The sequence below is a fragment of the Acanthamoeba castellanii genome (genome assembly GCF_000313135.1).
Source record: "Acanthamoeba castellanii str. Neff unplaced genomic scaffold scf7180000084641, whole genome shotgun sequence".
Lineage (NCBI taxonomy): Eukaryota > Discosea > Longamoebia > Acanthamoebidae > Acanthamoeba > Acanthamoeba castellanii.
The window spans coordinates 364,336-382,469 of NW_004457343.1; the positions used below are offsets into that span (position 1 = coordinate 364,336).

The 18,134-nt window shown below is 58.3% G+C and overlaps 9 protein-coding genes and 1 pseudogene across 9 annotated transcripts; 3 read left to right on the forward strand and 7 right to left on the reverse strand.

Annotated features, from left to right (window-relative positions):
- Positions 1-156: 156 nt before the first annotated feature.
- On the forward strand, positions 157-3,528 carry ACA1_366160 (vacuolar protein sortingassociated protein 45, putative; the record flags this gene model as incomplete). Its single annotated transcript, XM_004335970.1, has 17 exons — positions 157-207; positions 289-396; positions 491-578; positions 721-800; positions 889-955; positions 1,045-1,093; positions 1,183-1,276; positions 1,429-1,505; positions 1,670-1,796; positions 1,903-1,989; positions 2,065-2,119; positions 2,237-2,415; positions 2,538-2,620; positions 2,706-2,787; positions 2,888-2,998; positions 3,105-3,161; positions 3,250-3,528. 17 exons carry the CDS (start codon positions 157-159, stop codon positions 3,526-3,528), a joined length of 1,674 nt encoding a protein of 557 aa, XP_004336018.1.
- Positions 3,529-3,739: 211 nt separating this feature from the next.
- Positions 3,740-5,331, reverse strand: ACA1_366170 (pirin domain protein; the record flags this gene model as incomplete). The annotated part of the gene is given in 7 exon segments (XM_004335971.1): positions 3,740-3,896; positions 4,026-4,217; positions 4,366-4,562; positions 4,718-4,935; positions 4,951-5,090; positions 5,166-5,233; positions 5,326-5,331. The coding sequence occupies 7 exon segments, from the start codon at positions 5,329-5,331 to the stop codon at positions 3,740-3,742; spliced, it is 978 nt and encodes a 325-aa protein (XP_004336019.1).
- Positions 5,332-5,785: 454 nt separating this feature from the next.
- ACA1_366180 (uncharacterized protein) lies at positions 5,786-7,022 on the reverse strand (the record flags this gene model as incomplete). The annotated part of the gene is made up of 5 exons (XM_004335972.1): positions 5,786-5,950; positions 6,088-6,242; positions 6,309-6,537; positions 6,628-6,812; positions 6,920-7,022. The coding sequence occupies 5 exons, from the start codon at positions 7,020-7,022 to the stop codon at positions 5,786-5,788; spliced, it is 837 nt and encodes a 278-aa protein (XP_004336020.1).
- A 531-nt stretch (positions 7,023-7,553) lies between these two features.
- Positions 7,554-9,888, reverse strand: ACA1_366190 (PB1 domain containing protein; the record flags this gene model as incomplete). Its single annotated transcript, XM_004335973.1, has 8 exons — positions 7,554-7,706; positions 7,823-8,130; positions 8,335-8,434; positions 8,556-8,692; positions 8,774-9,122; positions 9,273-9,442; positions 9,536-9,648; positions 9,731-9,888. The coding sequence occupies 8 exons, from the start codon at positions 9,886-9,888 to the stop codon at positions 7,554-7,556; spliced, it is 1,488 nt and encodes a 495-aa protein (XP_004336021.1).
- Positions 9,889-10,125: 237 nt separating this feature from the next.
- On the reverse strand, positions 10,126-11,418 carry ACA1_366200 (annotated as a pseudogene).
- Positions 11,419-11,602: 184 nt separating this feature from the next.
- Positions 11,603-13,015, reverse strand: ACA1_366210 (pirin cterminal region domain containing protein; the record flags this gene model as incomplete). Its single annotated transcript, XM_004335974.1, has 5 exons — positions 11,603-11,945; positions 12,038-12,255; positions 12,338-12,515; positions 12,607-12,723; positions 12,801-13,015. The coding sequence occupies 5 exons, from the start codon at positions 13,013-13,015 to the stop codon at positions 11,603-11,605; spliced, it is 1,071 nt and encodes a 356-aa protein (XP_004336022.1).
- Positions 13,016-13,418: 403 nt separating this feature from the next.
- Positions 13,419-14,559, forward strand: ACA1_366220 (uncharacterized protein; the record flags this gene model as incomplete). Its single annotated transcript, XM_004335975.1, has 4 exons — positions 13,419-13,885; positions 13,995-14,073; positions 14,239-14,328; positions 14,407-14,559. The coding sequence occupies 4 exons, from the start codon at positions 13,419-13,421 to the stop codon at positions 14,557-14,559; spliced, it is 789 nt and encodes a 262-aa protein (XP_004336023.1).
- Positions 14,560-14,750: 191 nt separating this feature from the next.
- Positions 14,751-15,285, forward strand: ACA1_366230 (universal stress domain containing protein; the record flags this gene model as incomplete). Its single annotated transcript, XM_004335976.1, has 2 exons — positions 14,751-14,976; positions 15,065-15,285. 2 exons carry the CDS (start codon positions 14,751-14,753, stop codon positions 15,283-15,285), a joined length of 447 nt encoding a protein of 148 aa, XP_004336024.1.
- Positions 15,286-15,387: 102 nt separating this feature from the next.
- ACA1_366240 (uncharacterized protein) lies at positions 15,388-16,287 on the reverse strand (the record flags this gene model as incomplete). Its single annotated transcript, XM_004335977.1, has 3 exons — positions 15,388-15,741; positions 15,782-15,967; positions 16,054-16,287. 3 exons carry the CDS (start codon positions 16,285-16,287, stop codon positions 15,388-15,390), a joined length of 774 nt encoding a protein of 257 aa, XP_004336025.1.
- Positions 16,288-16,540: 253 nt separating this feature from the next.
- ACA1_366250 (oxidoreductase, short chain dehydrogenase/reductase superfamily protein) lies at positions 16,541-18,070 on the reverse strand (the record flags this gene model as incomplete). The annotated part of the gene is made up of 7 exons (XM_004335978.1): positions 16,541-16,645; positions 16,720-16,831; positions 16,948-17,074; positions 17,153-17,354; positions 17,428-17,489; positions 17,594-17,753; positions 17,852-18,070. The coding sequence occupies 7 exons, from the start codon at positions 18,068-18,070 to the stop codon at positions 16,541-16,543; spliced, it is 987 nt and encodes a 328-aa protein (XP_004336026.1).
- Positions 18,071-18,134: the final 64 nt, after the last annotated feature.

Here is an 18,134-nt window from a genome sequence, read left to right on the forward strand (position 1 = left end):
CTCCAAACAGGCTGGGCAGATCTAATCCAATTCATAGAAGCAACTGCAGTAGAAGTCTGGACAAGAGGGAAGGAGGACAATAACGAAAAAAAGAAGAAGAGTGGTGCGTGGTGCAAGATGAACGTAATTCAGGCGGTTCAAGATTATGTGAGCAAAATGGTAGAGAGCGTGCCGGGCATGAAGGTGCTCATCATGGACAAAGAAACGGTACCCCTCCCTGCACACTACACCTATGCCGATTTTGTGTGCCTAAAAGCTGTTGATTGGGGCGCACCTCTGGCCTTCTAGACTGGCATCGTCAGTTTGGTGTACTCGCAGTCACAGATTCTACAAAAGGAGGTCTACCTCTTTGAGCGCATAGATGCCGAGGGACGCGAGCTCATGGCCCACCTCAAGGTCTGTGCCCTCCTCCCCTCACCAGTCGACCCCCAGTCACCAGACAGCTCACTCGTTGTCCTTTCATCTTTCTCCTTATCGACGTATGGTGCAGGCCATCTGCTTCCTGCGCCCGACGGCAGAGAACGTCCAGGCCCTGTGCCGTGAGCTCAGGAAGCCCAAATACGGCGAATACCACCTCTGTACTTCTCCACCTCTGTTAGCCTCTCGTTGTGTGTGCGTGTCGTGTCGTGTCGTGTCGTGTGTGATCATTGTGCGCACACATCATCGTCACGCATTATGTGAGTGACTGACTTCTTGCGTCCCGCTCGTTCTGCTCAACAGTCTTCTCGAACATTATGCCGAGCCACTTCCTCGAGGAGCTGGCCGAAGCGGACGAGCACGAAGTCGTCCAGCAAGTGCAGGTACAGGCAGTGGGCACACCGACACTGTGGGACTCACCCGCTCGTATTGGACGCGTCTCTAACTCGCGTGGTGCCTGTTGGATCGCAGGAGTTCTACGCCGATTTTTACGCACTCAACCCTGGCCTGTTTTCGCTCAACATCGAGACCTTCATTGGTAGAGTGTCACCTCTGTATCCCCGCACACGCACACGCACACGCACACGCGCTGACCCCTATCTTTGCACTTGGCGCCGGTGCCTACAGGTCTTGAGACACCGCAGCTCAGAGAGGTCATCGAGAGAACGAGCGACGGGTGCGCATCCACCACACGGTCTTCCGTCTTGATTTTTTGCTGAACGTTCACTCGCCCTATGACACATACTTACGGCGACCCCACCTTAGACTCGCGTCGGTGCTGCTGGCGTTCAAGCGGAAGCCGGTCATCCGGTGCGCACGCAACTCGGAGATCGGTCAACGCGTGGCCCAGGATATCACAGTACGGTCAGCCCGGGTTAATGATTATAATTGATTATTAGTATTTTATTATTCTTTCTTTGTTTTACTGTCACATGGTTATAGTATGAAATTTTTATGCAGCTTGATGATTGGAAGAGGTTTATCTGATGACGCCCTGGTTGGCGAGTGCAGAAGCGCATGACCCAGGAGAAGAGCCTGTTCGACTTCAGGCGCACGGAAACGGCGCCCCTCCTGATTATCCTCGATCGGTACCTTTACGGTTGTGCCGTGTGCCGTGTGCCGTGTGCCGTGTGCCGTGTGCCGTGTGCCGTGTGCCGTGTGCCGTGTGCCGTGTGCCGTGTGCCGTGTGCCGTGTGCGACTATCGGGCTGGAAAGAGCGTCGGATACTCACACGCGTCGCGCTCCTGCGCAGTCGTAACGATCCCGTGTCGCCGCTGCTTCACCAGTGGACCTACCAAGCGATGGTCCACGAGCTGCTGGGCATCCAAAACAACAGAGTCGACCTCTCGCGCGCGCCCGGTGTGCGCAAAGAGCTCAAGGTACCTCGCATTCCCCCTTCCGCCGATCATCATTTCCCTATTTATTTATTTATCTTTATCTTTATCTTTATAATTAATTCATTTGGATTGTTCTTGGTGAGTGCAGGAAGTGGTTCTTACCACCGAGCAAGACCCGTTCTACAAGAGCAACATCTACAGCAACTTCGGCGAACTCGGCGTCAACATCAAGCACGTACGTGGTTCACACACTTTGTCTGTTTTCTTCTGAATTGAACCCACGTTGTGACTCCTCTCATTCTGTGCTCAGCTCGTTGATGAGTTCCAGACCAAGACCAAGTCGAACCAGAACATTCAGAGCATCGGTACGTACACGTCATCTTGACATATATTACTCACATATGTCTATACTTTATTTATTTCTTTATATATGAACTACGCACCTCACACTCCAAGCTTGGTCGCCCGATACACGCACACAGCCGACATGAAGCGCTTCGTGGAGGAGTACCCCGAGTTCCGGAAGCTGTCGGGCAACGTGTCCAAGCACGTGGCCGTCATGTCGGAGCTCTCGCGCCTGGTGGACCACCGGAACCTCCTCAACGTCTCCGAGACCGAACAGGAGCTCGCCTGCCGGCAGGACCACTCCGGCGCTGTCAAGGTGAGCACCTGCCCATCCACAGGTCTATGCACCTCGGATCGTGTGGCGGCGCTGACCACACACACACACATACACACACATATATATACACACACACAACGCCTCTGCTTCTTCACGTGCAGCGAGTCAAAGCGATGCTGGAGCAGACCCAGCCCGAGTTGGACCCGCACGACATCCTCAAGGCCGTGCTCCTCTACACGCTACGGTAGCTCTTTCTTCTTCTTCTTCTTCGTGCGTGTTCAACATTTTTTAATTACTATTATTCATTTTGTGCGCCATACACGGTGTAGGTACGAGAACACGTCGGGCAACAAGGTCGACGACTACATCGAGAAGATGTTTTCCATCGGTTTCGATCAGGAGCACATTGGCGTACGTGCTCCTTTCCAGCGACGGTTAAATGCGCGCAGCAATTTGCTCACCTGCGGCGGAACGGCAACACACGACACACACACAACACACACACACACAGTTGATCTCGGCCATCCGCATGTACGCCGGGGCGTCGGTCCGCCTGGGGGATCTCTTCGAGAACAAGTCCTTCATCAAGATGGCCCGCTCCACCATCACCCGAGGTCTCAAGGTGCCTTGTGGCCCTCACTCACCACTCTGTGACACCCATCGCTCTTTACTAAACACAACGACACACAACGACACACAACGGCACACAACGACACACAACACAACAGGGCGTGGATAACATCTACACGGAGCACTCGCCCATGATCCGTAACATTCTGCAGCAGGTGAGATTTTACGCATTTTTGTCTTATGAATGGTTCTTAAGGTGGCGTGCCACGTCTGACGCTTTTCCGCCGGGCCTTGGTGCACCAGGTTCTCGAGGGGAGTCTGCCCGAAGACGACTACCCCTTCGTCAGCGGCGCGCCCAGCAGGGAGAGGCCGCAGGAGATCTTCGTCTTCGTGATGGGCGGCGCCACCTACGAGGAGGCCCTCGCCGTCCACCAGCTCGCGGGCGAAACCAACGCCCGGATCCTCCTGGGCGCCTCCACCATCCACAACTCGGGCAGCTTCATCGACGAGCTGCTTAGGGTACGCCGCGCCGCCACCGGCAGCACCGGGAGCTCACGCAGGCGCGCCGGCTCTGGCGCCTAACTGGCGAGCCCTCGATGGTCTGCACAACACACCGCAAACAGCACTGGCCTGGCCCAGCGCGTTTTGCGCTGTCATGTCTTCGCGAAGGCCCAGAAAGAAGAAACGCTTTGCGGGGGAATCAGGGCTTGACCTGTTGTTGTAGTTGTGCGAATTATGTACACCAGAGGGGGGGGGCTGCTGCATCGTAGACACGAGTCCCTCAACGTCTGTCTCACACGATGGAGGAGTCCTTGTTGGTTGGGTCGTAATCGTGCTGACGGTTCGTCTCCATCTCGAACTTGGGCTTCACCAGCACCATCTTCCCCGCGGCGTGATCCGCAAACGCCTTCTCGATCTCGTCGTACGTGTTCATCACGAACGGACCATACCTGCACACCGTAAGCAAGAAAGGAGACTGAGCAAGCTGTGCGTGTGCGTGGTGTGTTGTGCGTGCGTGCGTGTGTGGTGTGTGTGGTGTGTGTGCGTGGTGTGTGTGTGTGTGTGTTAACATGGCGAACCTCGCGATCGGTTCGTTGATGGGTTGGCCCGCAAGCAGAAGAAACTTGAGGTTGGATTCCGTATTGGCCACGGCTGTGAACGAGGCGGCGCCCGTCGTGTCCAAAATGAGCGCCTGGCCGGACTTGCCCGGCTGGTGCGACTTGCCGAACCGGCCCTCCCCTCGGTACACAAACACGAACGCGTTCATCTCCCTGTGTCCATCGCCAATCAAAAGATGATGTTCATCGTCAACGTCGGCCAAGCGGTGCCAGAGGCGTGCGTGCGTGCGTGCGTGCGTGCGTGCGTGCGTGCGTGCGTGCGTGCGTGCGTGCGTGCGTGCGTGCGTGAAGGACAACGTACGGTGGAATGTTGTGTTTGAACTCGGCGCCCGACTCCATGTGTACATCGAGGAGCTGGATGGGGACCTTGGTGTTGACGACGGCCTTCTGGCCAAACGCCTCGCCGGCGATGACTCGCACGATGAACTTGTTCATGATGATCACGGGGATCTTCTCCTTGGGCACGTCCTGGTAGGCCGGATCGGCCAGCTTGAATCTCTGCGGCAGATTCACCCAAATCTACAACACACACGCACACCACACACGCACACGCACACACACACAACGCACGCGTTAGCCATCAGCAAAGTGCGCTGAGAGTCGAACAGGAGGGCAGAACAACACGACGTGGTGAAGAAAAGTGTGAAACGCACTTGAAAGCTTTCGATGGTGCCGCCCAGTCTCTTCATGTTGGGCGAGGGTCCTTCGTCGTGCACTACTCCGCTGCCGGCGGTGAGCCGCTGCACATCGCCCGCACGCAGAAGGCCCTTGTTGCCCATGGAATCGCGATGCTCGAGCTCGCCCTGGAGCATCACAGTCACGGCCTCGAACCTGTTGTAGTGAAGGCCGCGAATCAGCGAACGTTCGTTCCCTGGAAGATGAAAACCTCGAGAGCACAGATGCACGTGCCCTCGATGCGGATGCAAGGGAGCGCCGACAGCCTCGTCTGGCTTGAACGTGACCGGGCACATGTGATCGAACATAATGAAAGGATCGACTTGGGCCAAGCGATTTGTAGGGAAGGGTCTGTGGAGGCGAGAGAAATGATGAATGTTTCTTTTTAACAAAAATGTCAAAAATCATAAGGGGCCAACGTTATACCTCTCGACCGTGTAGGGTCCCTCCTGACTGACAAGAGACTGCACGATGTCCTTAACATCGCGCTCCACCTGCATAAATGGCAAGATGGAAAGGAGAATTTGTGTTGGAGTTGATTGTGATTCAACATGGCGCCATGAGGTAGGTGCGATCCGCCACGTACCGGCATAGTCCTCGTCTGCGGTCCAACTGTGAATTGCGGGGAAGGCGGGCATCGAATTGGGTCCGATACAGGCGAGGCGCAAAATCGGCACGCGGATGAAGCTTGTTCCATATATCTTCTCAATCGGTAGTTCACTATCTTTCTGCACACACGGCACCACCTCGCGAGGACTGCGCGATCGTGAACGATGGTGGTGAGATGATGATGGTCAATGGGCAGCTGGACGGCCGCCAAAAAACAAAACAAAACTCTGGGCTGCTCGGAGTAAAAGAGGGAAATTTATGGACCATTTCCGCTCTTTTCCCGCTTCCTTCCTCCACCCGCACGTTCGGCAACATTGTATTGCATATGCTCTAGTGGAACTGTGTGTAAGGGTCGCGCCCCAACGTTAAGACATATGTAGACAGCTACTATGTTGCTCAGAGTTGAATGATGTATGTTGCAAATCGGTTGATGTCCGTCACTGTGACGGCTGTGCAGGTGGTCGCAAGGTATGCTGGGTGTTGTGGATGACTTTGGCGGTGCAGGAGTCGAACTTGTGGTTCTCCCAGGGCACATATACGTACTTCTGCGTCAGGGCACACAGCGTCTTGTAGGTCGGACAGCACTCGCCCTTCTTGAGCGGCTGCCCCGCAACACACACGCACGACACACCACACACACGACACACGACACACACCACACACGACACACCACACACTCTCTAATGATCAACAGCCTGGCCTCCTCCATCGTCATTGGCAGTGTGGAAGTGGGCAGTACCTTGGGGTAGCGAATCCAGAGGTCGTCCGACTTGTGCCAGAAGTCGACGTGCTGGGGATGCCGCGTCCACACCCACGACCCGTAGGAGTCATACTCAGAGAACGAGTTCCGCATGATCATGCCCGGCCTCGCCTTGGCCTCCCTCACGATCGTATCTGTCACAGGTATCATCATCATCATCATCAGCGTCATCAAGCCACATACGGTGGCGGGAGCGGTACCGATGATGACCTGCGCCCACTCGCTGTGGTCCCTGCCGGCCTTGGCGGCGATGTGGTGCAGGAGCTCTTCGACGTAGGGTCGGTACCACACCTGCCAGCCGAAGATCCAGCTACCGCCCGGGGGGTCGATCAGCTTCAGGCCGGTGAGCACCTCGTACATGCCGTGGTAGTTCTCTCGGGCCTTGGCGTTGTGCGCGGCCATGTGGCCCGCGAAGAAGGTGCCCCTAGGCTGCGAGACACGACACACACGACACACACGACACACACGACACACCCTGGTGAGTCGTTGCTTCGAGTGCGCGGTGAGCGTGGGTGGTACCTGGTCGAGGGAGGAGATGTAGCTGAAGAGGGGGATGGGCCTGAGCGGCAGGAGGTCCGAGTCCCACACCAGGAAGAGAGGCGAGAGATCAGCGAGGTGGAGGGCGGCCCCGAACTTGACGAGCTGCTGGAATATCCAGCCCCTCACCTCCGCCGGCAGCCGCTCCAAACTCTTCAGCGTGATCCCTGTGGCGCAGCACCACACGAAGCCGTCAATTACGATCACGCACACACGCATCGCACGCACCGCACACACAGCAGCACACGCCCAACGCACACACACATGAGAGTACCTGGGATGACGTCGTCGCGTGCGATACAGTGAACGCGGTTCGTGGCGCCGATGCCGTCAGCGAGGGCGACGAGCGAAGGGCAGTGGGTGGCATCGTTGATCATGAAGATTAATCTTCGAAAATTCCAGAATCGAACCACGTTCTCGATGACGATGCGCGTGATGCAGTTGGGCTGGTCGATGGGCAACACGACGTCGTGGCGCGAGTAGTTGAACGATGTCCACTCCTTCCCGCACCACTCGACCCGTGCGCGTTCATCTGATTCTGAAGATTGTGTAGCTTCGAGATGGTGCAATGGTGCCGTACTGTCTGCATAGCTTTTGGAAGTGCATCGACGAGATCGATCGATTATGTAAGCCTCTTGCCATCTTCTGCCGCGATTGACCACCACGTACCTGAATGAGCTTGCTCGGTCGGTTGTCAAATACGCAAACTGCAGCACAACCAACGTGCCAACCACGATCGTGGCCGCCACCACGACGAACCACCTTATCGACATCTTGTCCTCCCATCTCATCTTCTGCTTCATCAAGTTGGGGAGAGTGGGTACACGCAAGCTAACAGCTCTTAATTAATATGACTTCACTTGTTGTCTCTGTGGCTCGGCCACAAACGACACGCGCGATGATCACCATCAACTCTTCCTGTTGAGGAGCTGCTCCACGACGTCGACCATGGACCCCCGATGCGCGAGGATGAGGTCGATGTTCCGTCGCGGGTCTTCGAATCCCATCTGCTTCAGCTGTGCCAGCACCGGCTCCCATTCTCGGTACAACTGCTGGTATTGCTGCACACCCGACCAACAGCACAAGTTTAGCTGCGAGCGCACACGCACACCGCACACGCACGCACTCATCGCATGCACGCACACGCACACGCACACGGCGAAGAGAGGGAAGGCACCTCTTCAGTAAATGTTACTCCCGGTGGCGGAAGAGCAGGCGGGGCGGCTCGGGCGCGTGATGCGGGCGAAGCTGGGGCAGCGGCGGCCATGGCGACGAGAGGCGAGGGGGAGAAGGAGGAGGGCGACATTTGCGAGAGATCGGTCGATGACGAAGTGGTGGGCGGCGACGCGGCAATGGGCACGGGATTGGAGACCGATCTGTGTCGCGGCGATGGGTCCCGCCGTCCGTTGCCGCTCCCGCCCAGGCCACCACCCACTGCGATGTTACCGCCACTGCCAGAGCCCTCCGAGTCTACCCACGAAAAGTCTACCCAGGCCACGACCCATTAATCAGAGCCTCCATGGTAATACACGCACACATGACACACGCACCACACCACGCACGACACACAACGCGACAAATAAGGCATGAGGCCGTAAATGGATAGTATATATACGCGATATAGAGAGGAAGCCACACGACGATGCGCATCGCCACGTTGAGACAAACGAGTTTGTGTGTACTACATACCGGCTTCGTGAATGCTGGAGCTCGATCGCTTTCGTCGGTCTTGTTGCTGCTGCGGCGGCGGTGCATAGCTTTGTGGCGGCGAAGAAGACATGCGCCCGTCCTGCCGTCCATCCACAGCGAGACACCCAGGCAATTAAGAAAAACGAAAAAACGAAAAACGAACCAAAAGAACGAAAGCGACGGAAAGAACGAAAGCGAAGAGCGAAGGAGTGAAAAGGAACCTTGTCGGAGGTGGGCGGCGATGGACCTGGTGAAGTGGTAGGAATGCCCACCTTGAAGATGGAGGGCAGCATGTTCCTCATTGCCGAGATGCCCGATGGCGTCGTGCTTTCCTTTTTCTTTTCGGTTGAAGTCGGCGCTGCGTGGTACCGATCGAAGAACACAACTGTTAGCGTAAAAATGCCTCCGCGGCGGCGTGAGGGGAGGGGCGTACGCGTACCCGTGGGCGTGAGTGGTTCGGCCAGACCCGAGGAGGGCGCCGGCGAGTACGGGATCGGCAGGGATGTCGGGGTAGGAGGAGGGGAGTAGGGTGACTGTGCAGGTGGTGGGTGGGAGTAGATAGGGTAGGTGTTGGGGGCCTGGAGAGGGCTCTGCTGCTGCCGTGCGTAGAGGGCCGCTTGCTGCTGCTGCTGTTGCTGCTGCTGCTGCACGAGTGTGGTCGTCTGCTGCTGAAGCACGGCGGAAACGGCGGGCAAGAGAAGGCTCTCCATTTGCGGAGCTAGAGCCTGCACCATCTGTTGAATGAGGTCCGTGAAGGCGGGGTTCTGTGTCGTCACCACCTGCGACACCTGTTCACACAGCCCAACAGCACCAGTGTGTACGTCCCCGTGTGTGTGTGTGTGTGTGTGTGTGTGTGTGTGTGTGTGTGTGTGTGTGTGTGTGTGGCAAGTTACACAATGCTGACTGTAGAGTGCAGTGGGATGTGTGTCGTGGTGTACCATCTTGGAGATCTGCACGGCGAACTCGGGCTGGGCGAGACTCTGCAGGACGAGGTTGTTGCGGTGCTGCAGCGTGTGGTGCGGGATGGCGTGCACACCCACCGACGTTGCGGGGCGCTTGGTGCTACCACCTGCGTCCGTTTCCACTTTGCCGTCATCGCCATCACCCTCTGCATGTGACGAGTGCGAGCTCAGTTGGCCAACGCCATCAAGAAGAAGAAGAAAACGAAGAAGGTGGATGTGGAGGCGAGGTGTTCAGGTACGTTGTATGTACAAGCGCAGTAGGTCGGCATTGCTGGCGCTGTAGGCTATGGCCTCCCTCAGGTCGGAGTCGGTCGAGATCGACACAAGGTCGTCTTCGTCGTCCTTGTACCGACTACAGGGAGGAGCTTAGTATTAACATCTCTTGGCGGCCGTGCCCGAGCATCGCGTGGCAATTAAGAGGAGGGCGAGCTTACATCCAGAATTGTGTGGGGGCAGGAGGGGTGATGGGTTCTCCCGAGCCCGAGACGGCAAAGAGCTTCATCAGCATGGCACGTAAATCGGCAAAGGGGATGTCATCTTCCACCGTGACGCGACGTGCATCGTTGCCCAGGTAGGCTTTGATCAAAACCATCTCCCAATCTTCCTTTGCGTGCACCACGAAATGGCACAAAATGCACCCTGCACAAATCGATGCTAGGATGAGCCTGATAAGTGCTGAGGATTCTCAATCGCGCCCTTGCAATCGTGGTGGCTTCGCTGGCAAGCAGTTCACACGAACAAACATTAAAAAAAGCTTCCGCCAGGAACAGAAATCGAAAAGAAAACGCAATGGTGCTGTATCACTACCACAAGGTGGTACGGTCGGCTTCTACTGTTGGTCCTTCAGCTTCACACAGAGATACCCAGAGTGGTTGGTGGCAGGCCCATACGTGTCCAGCCACTCCAGGGTCGCCATATCGGTTCCCTCCTTCCCCGGCTGGACGACTTCGCTCCCGCTGCTGCTGTTGCGGCACTCGGGCGCCGACACGCAGCAGAGCAGAGCCCGATAGCGCGCGTCGACCACTGGGTCGTAGCCATCTCCACCCTTGCGGCAGTCTGGCCCGCTGTGGATGACTGAGCAGCCCCCGATGCACTGCCACCGGTAGGAGCAGAACACGCGTTCGAAGAACCCCTCCTGGAGGAAGGGCAGTGGTGGGTGGGAAGGTGGGTGGTGGGGGTTGGTCGGCCGGCCCAGGCAGGCGTAGTCGGCCACGGTGAAGCCGCAGGCGACGCAGGTCATCGCCGGGGTCTTGCACTTGACGGGCTCCTCCAACCACCACTCCGGCGTGTCCTCGGGGAGCACGACCGGGGTCGTGGCCAGCTGCGCCAGGGCGTCCCGCAGCACGCTCGGGGCTGGCGAGTAGGTCATCACCTCGTAGCGCGGGGCATTGGCCAACCTCTTCTTCTCCTCCTCCTCCTCCTCGTTGCCGTTGCCACCGTCATCGTCGTCGTCGTCGTCGTCGTCGTCGTCGTCGTCGTCATCGTCATCGTCGTACACCTTGCACGAGCACGTGGGCGCCACGAGGGACCCACAGCCGGCTGGGCAGAGGAGGCGTCCCTGCGTCAAACTCCACATCAGATGGCGCCCACAGCCGGTCGGCACCGGGACCGGTGGCGGCTCCTCTTTATCATCTTCTTCTTCTACCTCTTCCCTGTGGCCGCCGCCAGCGCAGAGCTCCCACCCGCGAACCAGGCCGGGAGGCCGGCGCCCCTGGCACCTGAACCCACCGACCCGCCACTGGCACGTGGGGCAGGTGAAGACGGGCAGGGCCTCGTCCACGTGGAAGAGCAGCCCCTTGAAGTTGGTCGCCGGTGGCGGCAGCGGCGCGGCCGGGTCGTAGAGCGTGGGCTCGAGGTGCGGATGGCGGGCCACCAGCTTCATTCGGGCGGCCTGTTCAATGGGCGAGGGGGTGGACCGCGTGGTGGTGGCGGCGGTGGTGGTCCAGAACGACGAGCAGGCGAGCTCGAGGGCCACCAGGTCGCGCGCCTTGATGGCCGGCGAGCAGCAGATGAGGATGAGAAGCTCAACGGGCAGCTTGAGCAGCAGGGAGTCATGGTTTAGCTCCGACGAGTGCCGCGGCGGCGCAGAGGGGTCCCGCACTGCACTGTCCGTGGCACTCATGGTTCGCGGGTGCAGTTCGAGAAGAAAAGAAAAATAACAATAACAATTAATAATTGTTGCTCTTTATTATTATTGCTTCAGCGCACGCCCTTCTTTGAATGTAAGATCTGATCGTGGTGAAGCTGGTGAAGTGTTGTATGTACGGATATGTGCATAGAGGGAGTACAAGAGGAGTTAAGGGGGGTTACACGATGGACGAGTCCTGGCTGTTGGGGTCAAAGTCGTCAGCTCGGTTGGTGGCGATCTCGAACTTGGGCTTGACGCGCATGAGCCGGTCCTTGCCATAGTCGGAGAAGGCCTCGGCGATCTCGGCCTGCGTGTTCATCACGAACGGCCCGTGCCGGGCGATAGGCTCGTTGAGCGGCACACCGGCGAGCACCAGGAACTTGAGGTCGGCCGTCGCGGTCGCGACCAGCGTGGTGCCTCCCTGCTTGTCCAGCAGCACGGCGTTGCCGGACACGGCGGGCTTCTGCGACTTGCCGAACTTGCCCTCGCCTCGGTAGAGGAACACCATCGCGTTCATGTCCCTGTGATGATCGCGCGCGCGGATTGGCGATGAATGTCAGAGCAATGCCACAACTGATGCAGGAGAGGTCGAGAGCGCGGGGAGACGACGTACGAGGGAATCTCGTGGCGGAACTCGCCGCCGGCCAGTAGGTGCACGTCCAGAAACTGGATGGGCACGTGCGTGTTGACGATGGCCTTGGTGCCGTAGGCCTCGCCGGCGATGACTCGCACGGTGAGGCTGTCCTGGGTGATGGTGGGGATCTTCTCCTTGGGCACGTCCTGGTAGGCCGGGTCGATCCACTTGTCCTTCGCAGGCAGGTTCACCCAAATCTGTTAGGTCCACACACACACACCAAACGGGCGTTGGTGAGCCAACAGTCGCTCGTTGTGGAGAAGTGGTAAGTGGTGTTACCTGAAAGCCTTCCAAGACGCCGCCGGTCCGTTGGAAAGTGGGCGAGGGCGACTCGTCGTGAATGATGCCGCTGCCGGCGGTCATCCACTGAACGTCACCCGCACGCAGGAGGCCCTTGTTGCCGGTCGAGTCCTTGTGCTGAAACTCGCCCTGCAGCATCATCGACACCGTCTCGAATCTGTCTCAGCGCAAAGTGCAGAAACTTGGTCAGCACAAGAGCAAAGCAGAGAGCAAAGCAGAGAGAAGAGAGAGCGTGGGCGTGAGCTTACCCTCTGTGCGGATGCCAGGGAGCGCCCACGGCCTCGCCGGGAGCGTAGTTGATAGGCCCAAAGTGGTCGATCATCAGGAAAGGGTCGAACTGGCTCATAGCGCGAGTAGGGAACGGCCTGAAGATCGAGTAGCGGGAGACGTAAGAAGAGAACAAGCAAAAGACAATAATGACAAGAAGAGAAGCTGGAGGCACCTTTCGACGGGGAAGCCCGCGCCTTCAAAGGTCTTGATTGATTCGACGATTTTGCTGACATCGCGTTCGGTGGTGGTGTTGGAGGCCTGAACAAATGCAAACGACGCCGGCACGAATTCGTCGGTGGCGAAAGATGAGACGCTGGAAAGTGCAAGACAAACAAGAAGGAGCAGCTGAAGTGATAGAGCGAGGGAGAGGAGGCGGTAGTGCACCATTGTGGTTGTGGTTGAGTGAAGCGATCTTGTGCGCAGCGGGGACGTGTGGAAGTGGAGGCTGGTGCGGACGAGTCTACGCCAAGCTTTGGTCGCCAGTGTGTTGGGGTGGTCGGTTAGTAAGCGTTGAGCTCAAGTGCTGTTGAGTGCAAGCTGAATTGGAGTGCTCGCGTCCATTTTGTGGCTGCTCTCGCCCTTCTTGAAGCTCTCGGGCAACCGCACGGCATCTTCCCGGCCGATCCCGCCAATCCTGGTTTTCGATCATTTCTCTCAAATTTATATTTCTTTTCTTGTACCGCATTCATTTCTTCTGAGAAGAACGAAAATCGAACTTTACATCATCTTTGCAGATCTCATCTCATCTTTGGTCTGCTGTCTGATCAAAGTGAAGAACAAGCAGAGTGAGATGCGGAAAGCAGCGGTTCCTACTATCCGTCGCGCGACGGTGCATGCGAAGGAGGAAGGCCGATTCTACACTGTTGCGGGTCACTCTGAGCTGTTCCCTTCCGTGACGACGATACTCGGCGTCATCAACAAGCCCCAGCTGCACCTATGGACCAAGTCGCGCATCCTCAGCTTCGTCCGCAAGCGACTCAATTTCCTTCGCGAGGAGAGCACCACCACGGGCAGAATCTCGATTACGGAGGAATGGGTGGAGGAGACCATCAAGGAGGCTGAGGAGCAGCCCAACGTCGAGGCCGACGTGGCCGCCCAGTTCGGCACCGCATCGCACAACATCATCGAGAACGTGATTAAAGGGCAGGAGCAGGAGGTGGCCCCCAAGTACGCGGTCGTGGTGGAGAACTACAACAACTGGCTCGCGCAATCGGGCCTTGAGATCAAGGAGACGGAGAAGTTCATCTGGAGTGAGACGTATGCCCTCACTATCGCACGCGCACGCGCACACAACACGACACGCACAAAACACGGCACGACACGACACGCGCATACCACCGCTCATGCACACTCCGTGCAGACACAGATACGCCGGATCGTTGGACGCTTGGGGCCTGTACACGGGGCAGGACGGCCGCCAGCGGGTGGTCGTGGTCGACTGGAAGGTGCGCACACGCTTGTCGTGTGTGTGAGTGTGTGTGCGTGTGTGTGTGCAGTGTGTCGTGTGTCGTGTGTCGTGTGTCGGTGGCGCCAGCGTGTGTGATTGCGGCTTTACATCCTACTCGAGTTGTTGATTGATGACCCGGATACGGCGTGGTTGGTTCCTCCAGACAACGAACTACCTCCAGCCACAGTACGCGCTGCAGGTGGCCGCCTACGCCAAGGCTCTGGGAGAGATGACCGGCACCCCAGTCGAGGAGGTACGTAGGGCGGAGCTCCTTGCTTGAGCTTCACACCCACTGGGTCAATCGCCAATCGTGCTGGTGCCATGTGCACAGGGTTGGATCGTGCGATTAGACAAGACGAAGCCCACGTGGCAGGCGAAGAAGGTGGCCGACCTGGACCAAACGTTCGAGGCCTTCCTCGGCGCGCTGCGACTGTGGCGCAGCCTCAAGACCGACCCCTACGCCAAGCTCACCTCTTCTCACTGACCCCTTCTTATTTAAATTACATGTATTCTGTCGCAAGAATGTTAAGCAGCCAAAGAGACCGGCGATTTCGCGGTAGTTTCGTTCGCTTTTCAACGGAAGTTGGAGAACACAACTAAAACGCACTGGCCGAGGGGGTGGGCCCACACCGCCAAACAAAGAGACAACAAAAGCAAAGAAGAAGGAAGCTGAAGATGGTGAGGTTGATGGTGTGCCTGGACTCGTCGGAGGACGCTCACAAGGTGTTCGAACACTGCCTGACGGTGGTCGGGCGGCGCGAGAAGGAGAAGGAGCATGAAGTGGTGCTGGTGGGCGTGGCCGAGGTCTACCACCGCAGCAACATTCTCAACGTGCTTCGGGTCGACTTCGACTGCCAGATACTCGACAAAGCCAACAAGTCCATCATCAAAGGCACCACAGGTGCGTGCCGTGTTCGTGTCGCGTCGTGTCGTGTCGTGTCGTGTCGTGTGCGGTTTCTTGTGAAGAAACTGAGAGGTGGCGGGTGCAGAGATGCTGGAGGACTTCAAGAAGGAGCTGGAGAGGCGAGGGGTGAAGGCCAGCGTGCTGGTGGAGGCGGGCGACCCGCGCGACACCTTGTGCGACGTGGCCGAGCGCGTGCGGCCCGATCTGCTGGTGATGGGCCACCGCCGCACCACGCTCGGTCTCGGCAGCGTCGCCCTCCACTGCATCGAACACGCTCCCTCGCCCGTCTTCATTGTACGCGTCTGATCGAGAAAACTATTTACATCAACAACCTACAAAAAGGCCTGTGTCTCGTGGTGTTGTGTGCTGTGTGCTGTGTGTGCTGTGTGCGATGTGCTGCCTGCGGTGTCAGGCCATGGTCTGGCGTTCGTGGAGCTCCATCTCTGCCAGCTGGAGGAGGAGCTCGCTGGATTGGCTGAGGGGCAGGTAGGCCGTCATCGCCCGCCGCCCGCCGGCGCCCGTCGGGAAGGCCGGCAGCGGTTTCCGCACGCCACCGCCCACGAACAGATTCGAGTCTGCCACCGCCGCCGCTGGCGCTGGCTCCTGGTGTTCGGCCTCGACCGTCGTCGCGCGCTCGTCGCCCACCGCGTAGTAGTCCTCGCCACTGCACCCGCTTTCGTCGTACAGGTCCTGTTCCTCGCAGCCATCGTCGTCGTCAGCTTGTTCGTTAAGGTGGCGCTGGTGGTCGCCATCAGAGGCGAGCTCGTGGCGCGTGACGGCCGAGACGGAGCGGGGCAGGGACGGCGGCTTCTTGGCCGGCGGGCGAGGCGAGATCCATAGTTGGGCGCTGCTGGTGGTGGTGAGGGATGGCGTAGCCCTGCTGGCGCAGCAGCGCCGTCGCGGCCCGGCGCTTGTCGCTCCGCCTCTGCTCCTTCTCCTCGCGCGTCGTCTCCTGCCTCTTCTCTATCGAGTCCACCCTGCCCTCAATCTGCCAACAGCACCACCGCAACCAACCACACCACCACACGTGAGACACGACACGACCAACGACCAACGACACGAGGGGATGGATACCTGGTAGAGCTTGACGAGGACGTCTTCAAGCATGGTGCCAAGGGAGGTGGAGGGGCCGGTCGAAGAGGACTCGGTGGTGGTGGCGAGGGCCACCTCGGCGACGCGCTCCTCGAGGAGGCCCACCCGCTTCTCCAGCCGCTCGAGCACGGCCAACACTGCCCGCCCCAGGGAGCTCTCGCCACCACCCGCTACTTCCTCCACCAATCCATCTTCCTCGCTGCGCAAATGTGCCATTGTCGTTTGGTTGTTGTGGTTTGTTGTCTCCGTCCCTCCTCCTTCTTCTTGTCGTCTTCAGGAGGTCGCCTGTGCTGTAGCTTGGCCACCAACTTGTGGGTTGTTTGCTTCTGTTGGCCTTGTCGCCCGAACAAGAGCTACACGAAGAGACAAAATGAAGTGGCAGCATGGAATTTGAACAACGAACATACCAAACATTTCTTCTGGAACGGTGCCTCAGAATGTGAAGCGCGTCGTGTTGCGCGTGCGGTGCTCAGTGGGAAGAGTTGAGGAAGGCGATGAGCTTGTAGAGGAGCGCCCGAGGAATGAAAGGGAGGACGTAGAGCGGCGCCGAGTTGGCCACACCCGTAATGTACACCTGATGTGTGTGTCAGCGTGCGCACGTATCAGAATGCATCATCGATGGACGGGCGCCTGTGTGGGTGCACGTACCGGCTCGCCGAGCATCCACGCACGGTAGGACGTACGGGCAACCTCCTCAGCGGTCATCACGTTGCCGCTCTTGAAGATCAACGAGTTCTTGTTGCCGGCCACCTCGGCAAAGCTGGACGCGTTCGACAGAGCAACGGCGGGTGAGCGAGCGGGCGAGGGACGTTCGTGCTCGGGCCACAGCAAAGAGCGAGAGCTCACGCGCGAAAGCGAAAGCGAAGGCCTACGTACTTGGTCGCGGTGGCGCCGGGGCAGATGACGGTGGCGGTGATCTCGGTGCCGCTCAGCTCCTGCGCCAGAGCTTCAGTGAAGCTGGTCACGTAGGCCTTGGTGGCGAAGTAGACCGCCATACCGGGACCTGCGGGTCATGACGGGGCGAACACAGAGCGTCAGTGGTTGCGCGGACATGCGACGCATCATCAGTGCGGCGGCCTACCAGGGACGAAGCCGGCGCCGGAGGAGATGTTCATGACGCGTCCACGAGGCTTTCCCTCTTGGAGCAGTCGACGGACAACGAGGTGGGTGAGCTCGGTGAGGGCCACGATGTTGAGCTGCACCATCTCCATGTTCTTCTCGAACGAGATCAGGGTGAAGTCGCCGACGGCACCGAATCCGGCGTTGTTGACCAGCAACTCGGTCTGCACACACACCACACATGATCTCTTCAGCCCGCGCGTGTCGTGTCGTCTCGTGTGGTCGTGTGCCACTTACCAGGAGGTTGCTCCTCTGCACTTCATCGAAGACTTCACGCGCCGCTCCCGGCTTCGTCAGGTCTGCGCGTGAGCAGTGCACGCACGTCAGTGAGGTCACTTGGCGCAAGGCTGATGCATAGCGCGAGGGGCTGAGAGAAGGGGCGCTTTTATGCGTTGCACGGTACCCTTGGCGATGACCTTGACGTTGATCCCGTACTGGGCCTCGAGCTCCTTCTTGATCTCATCGAGCTTGTCTGCACTGCGCGCTACGAGCACCAAGTCGTGACCGTCGGCTGCCAGCAGCTTGGCGTACTCGTACCCCAGGCCACCAGATGCTCCCGTGACCTACCAGACCAGCATGAATGATATAGATTGCGGTGCGATCAAGAAGATCGGAAATCGCAAATCGCAAAAATACAACTGAATGGAAGATGGGAGCGTACGAGGGCGCAGCTCTTGGGCCATTCGTGGAGGGGCACGCTGGGCTTGAACTTGGCGACGGGCAGTAGCTTGATGAGCTGATCCAAGACCACCGTGTAGAGCACAGCGAAGGCGAGCGAGAAGAGAGCGAACACGAAACCCACAGGGATGAAGTTGTAGACCAACCACACGTAGGCCGCCACCAAAACGACCTTCGCTGCCGGCAGAGCGTACTGCTGCATCTCTTCCTCCTGCTCTACGCCGAATGTGGAAACAAATCAAACAATATATTTTTACTTGAATTTT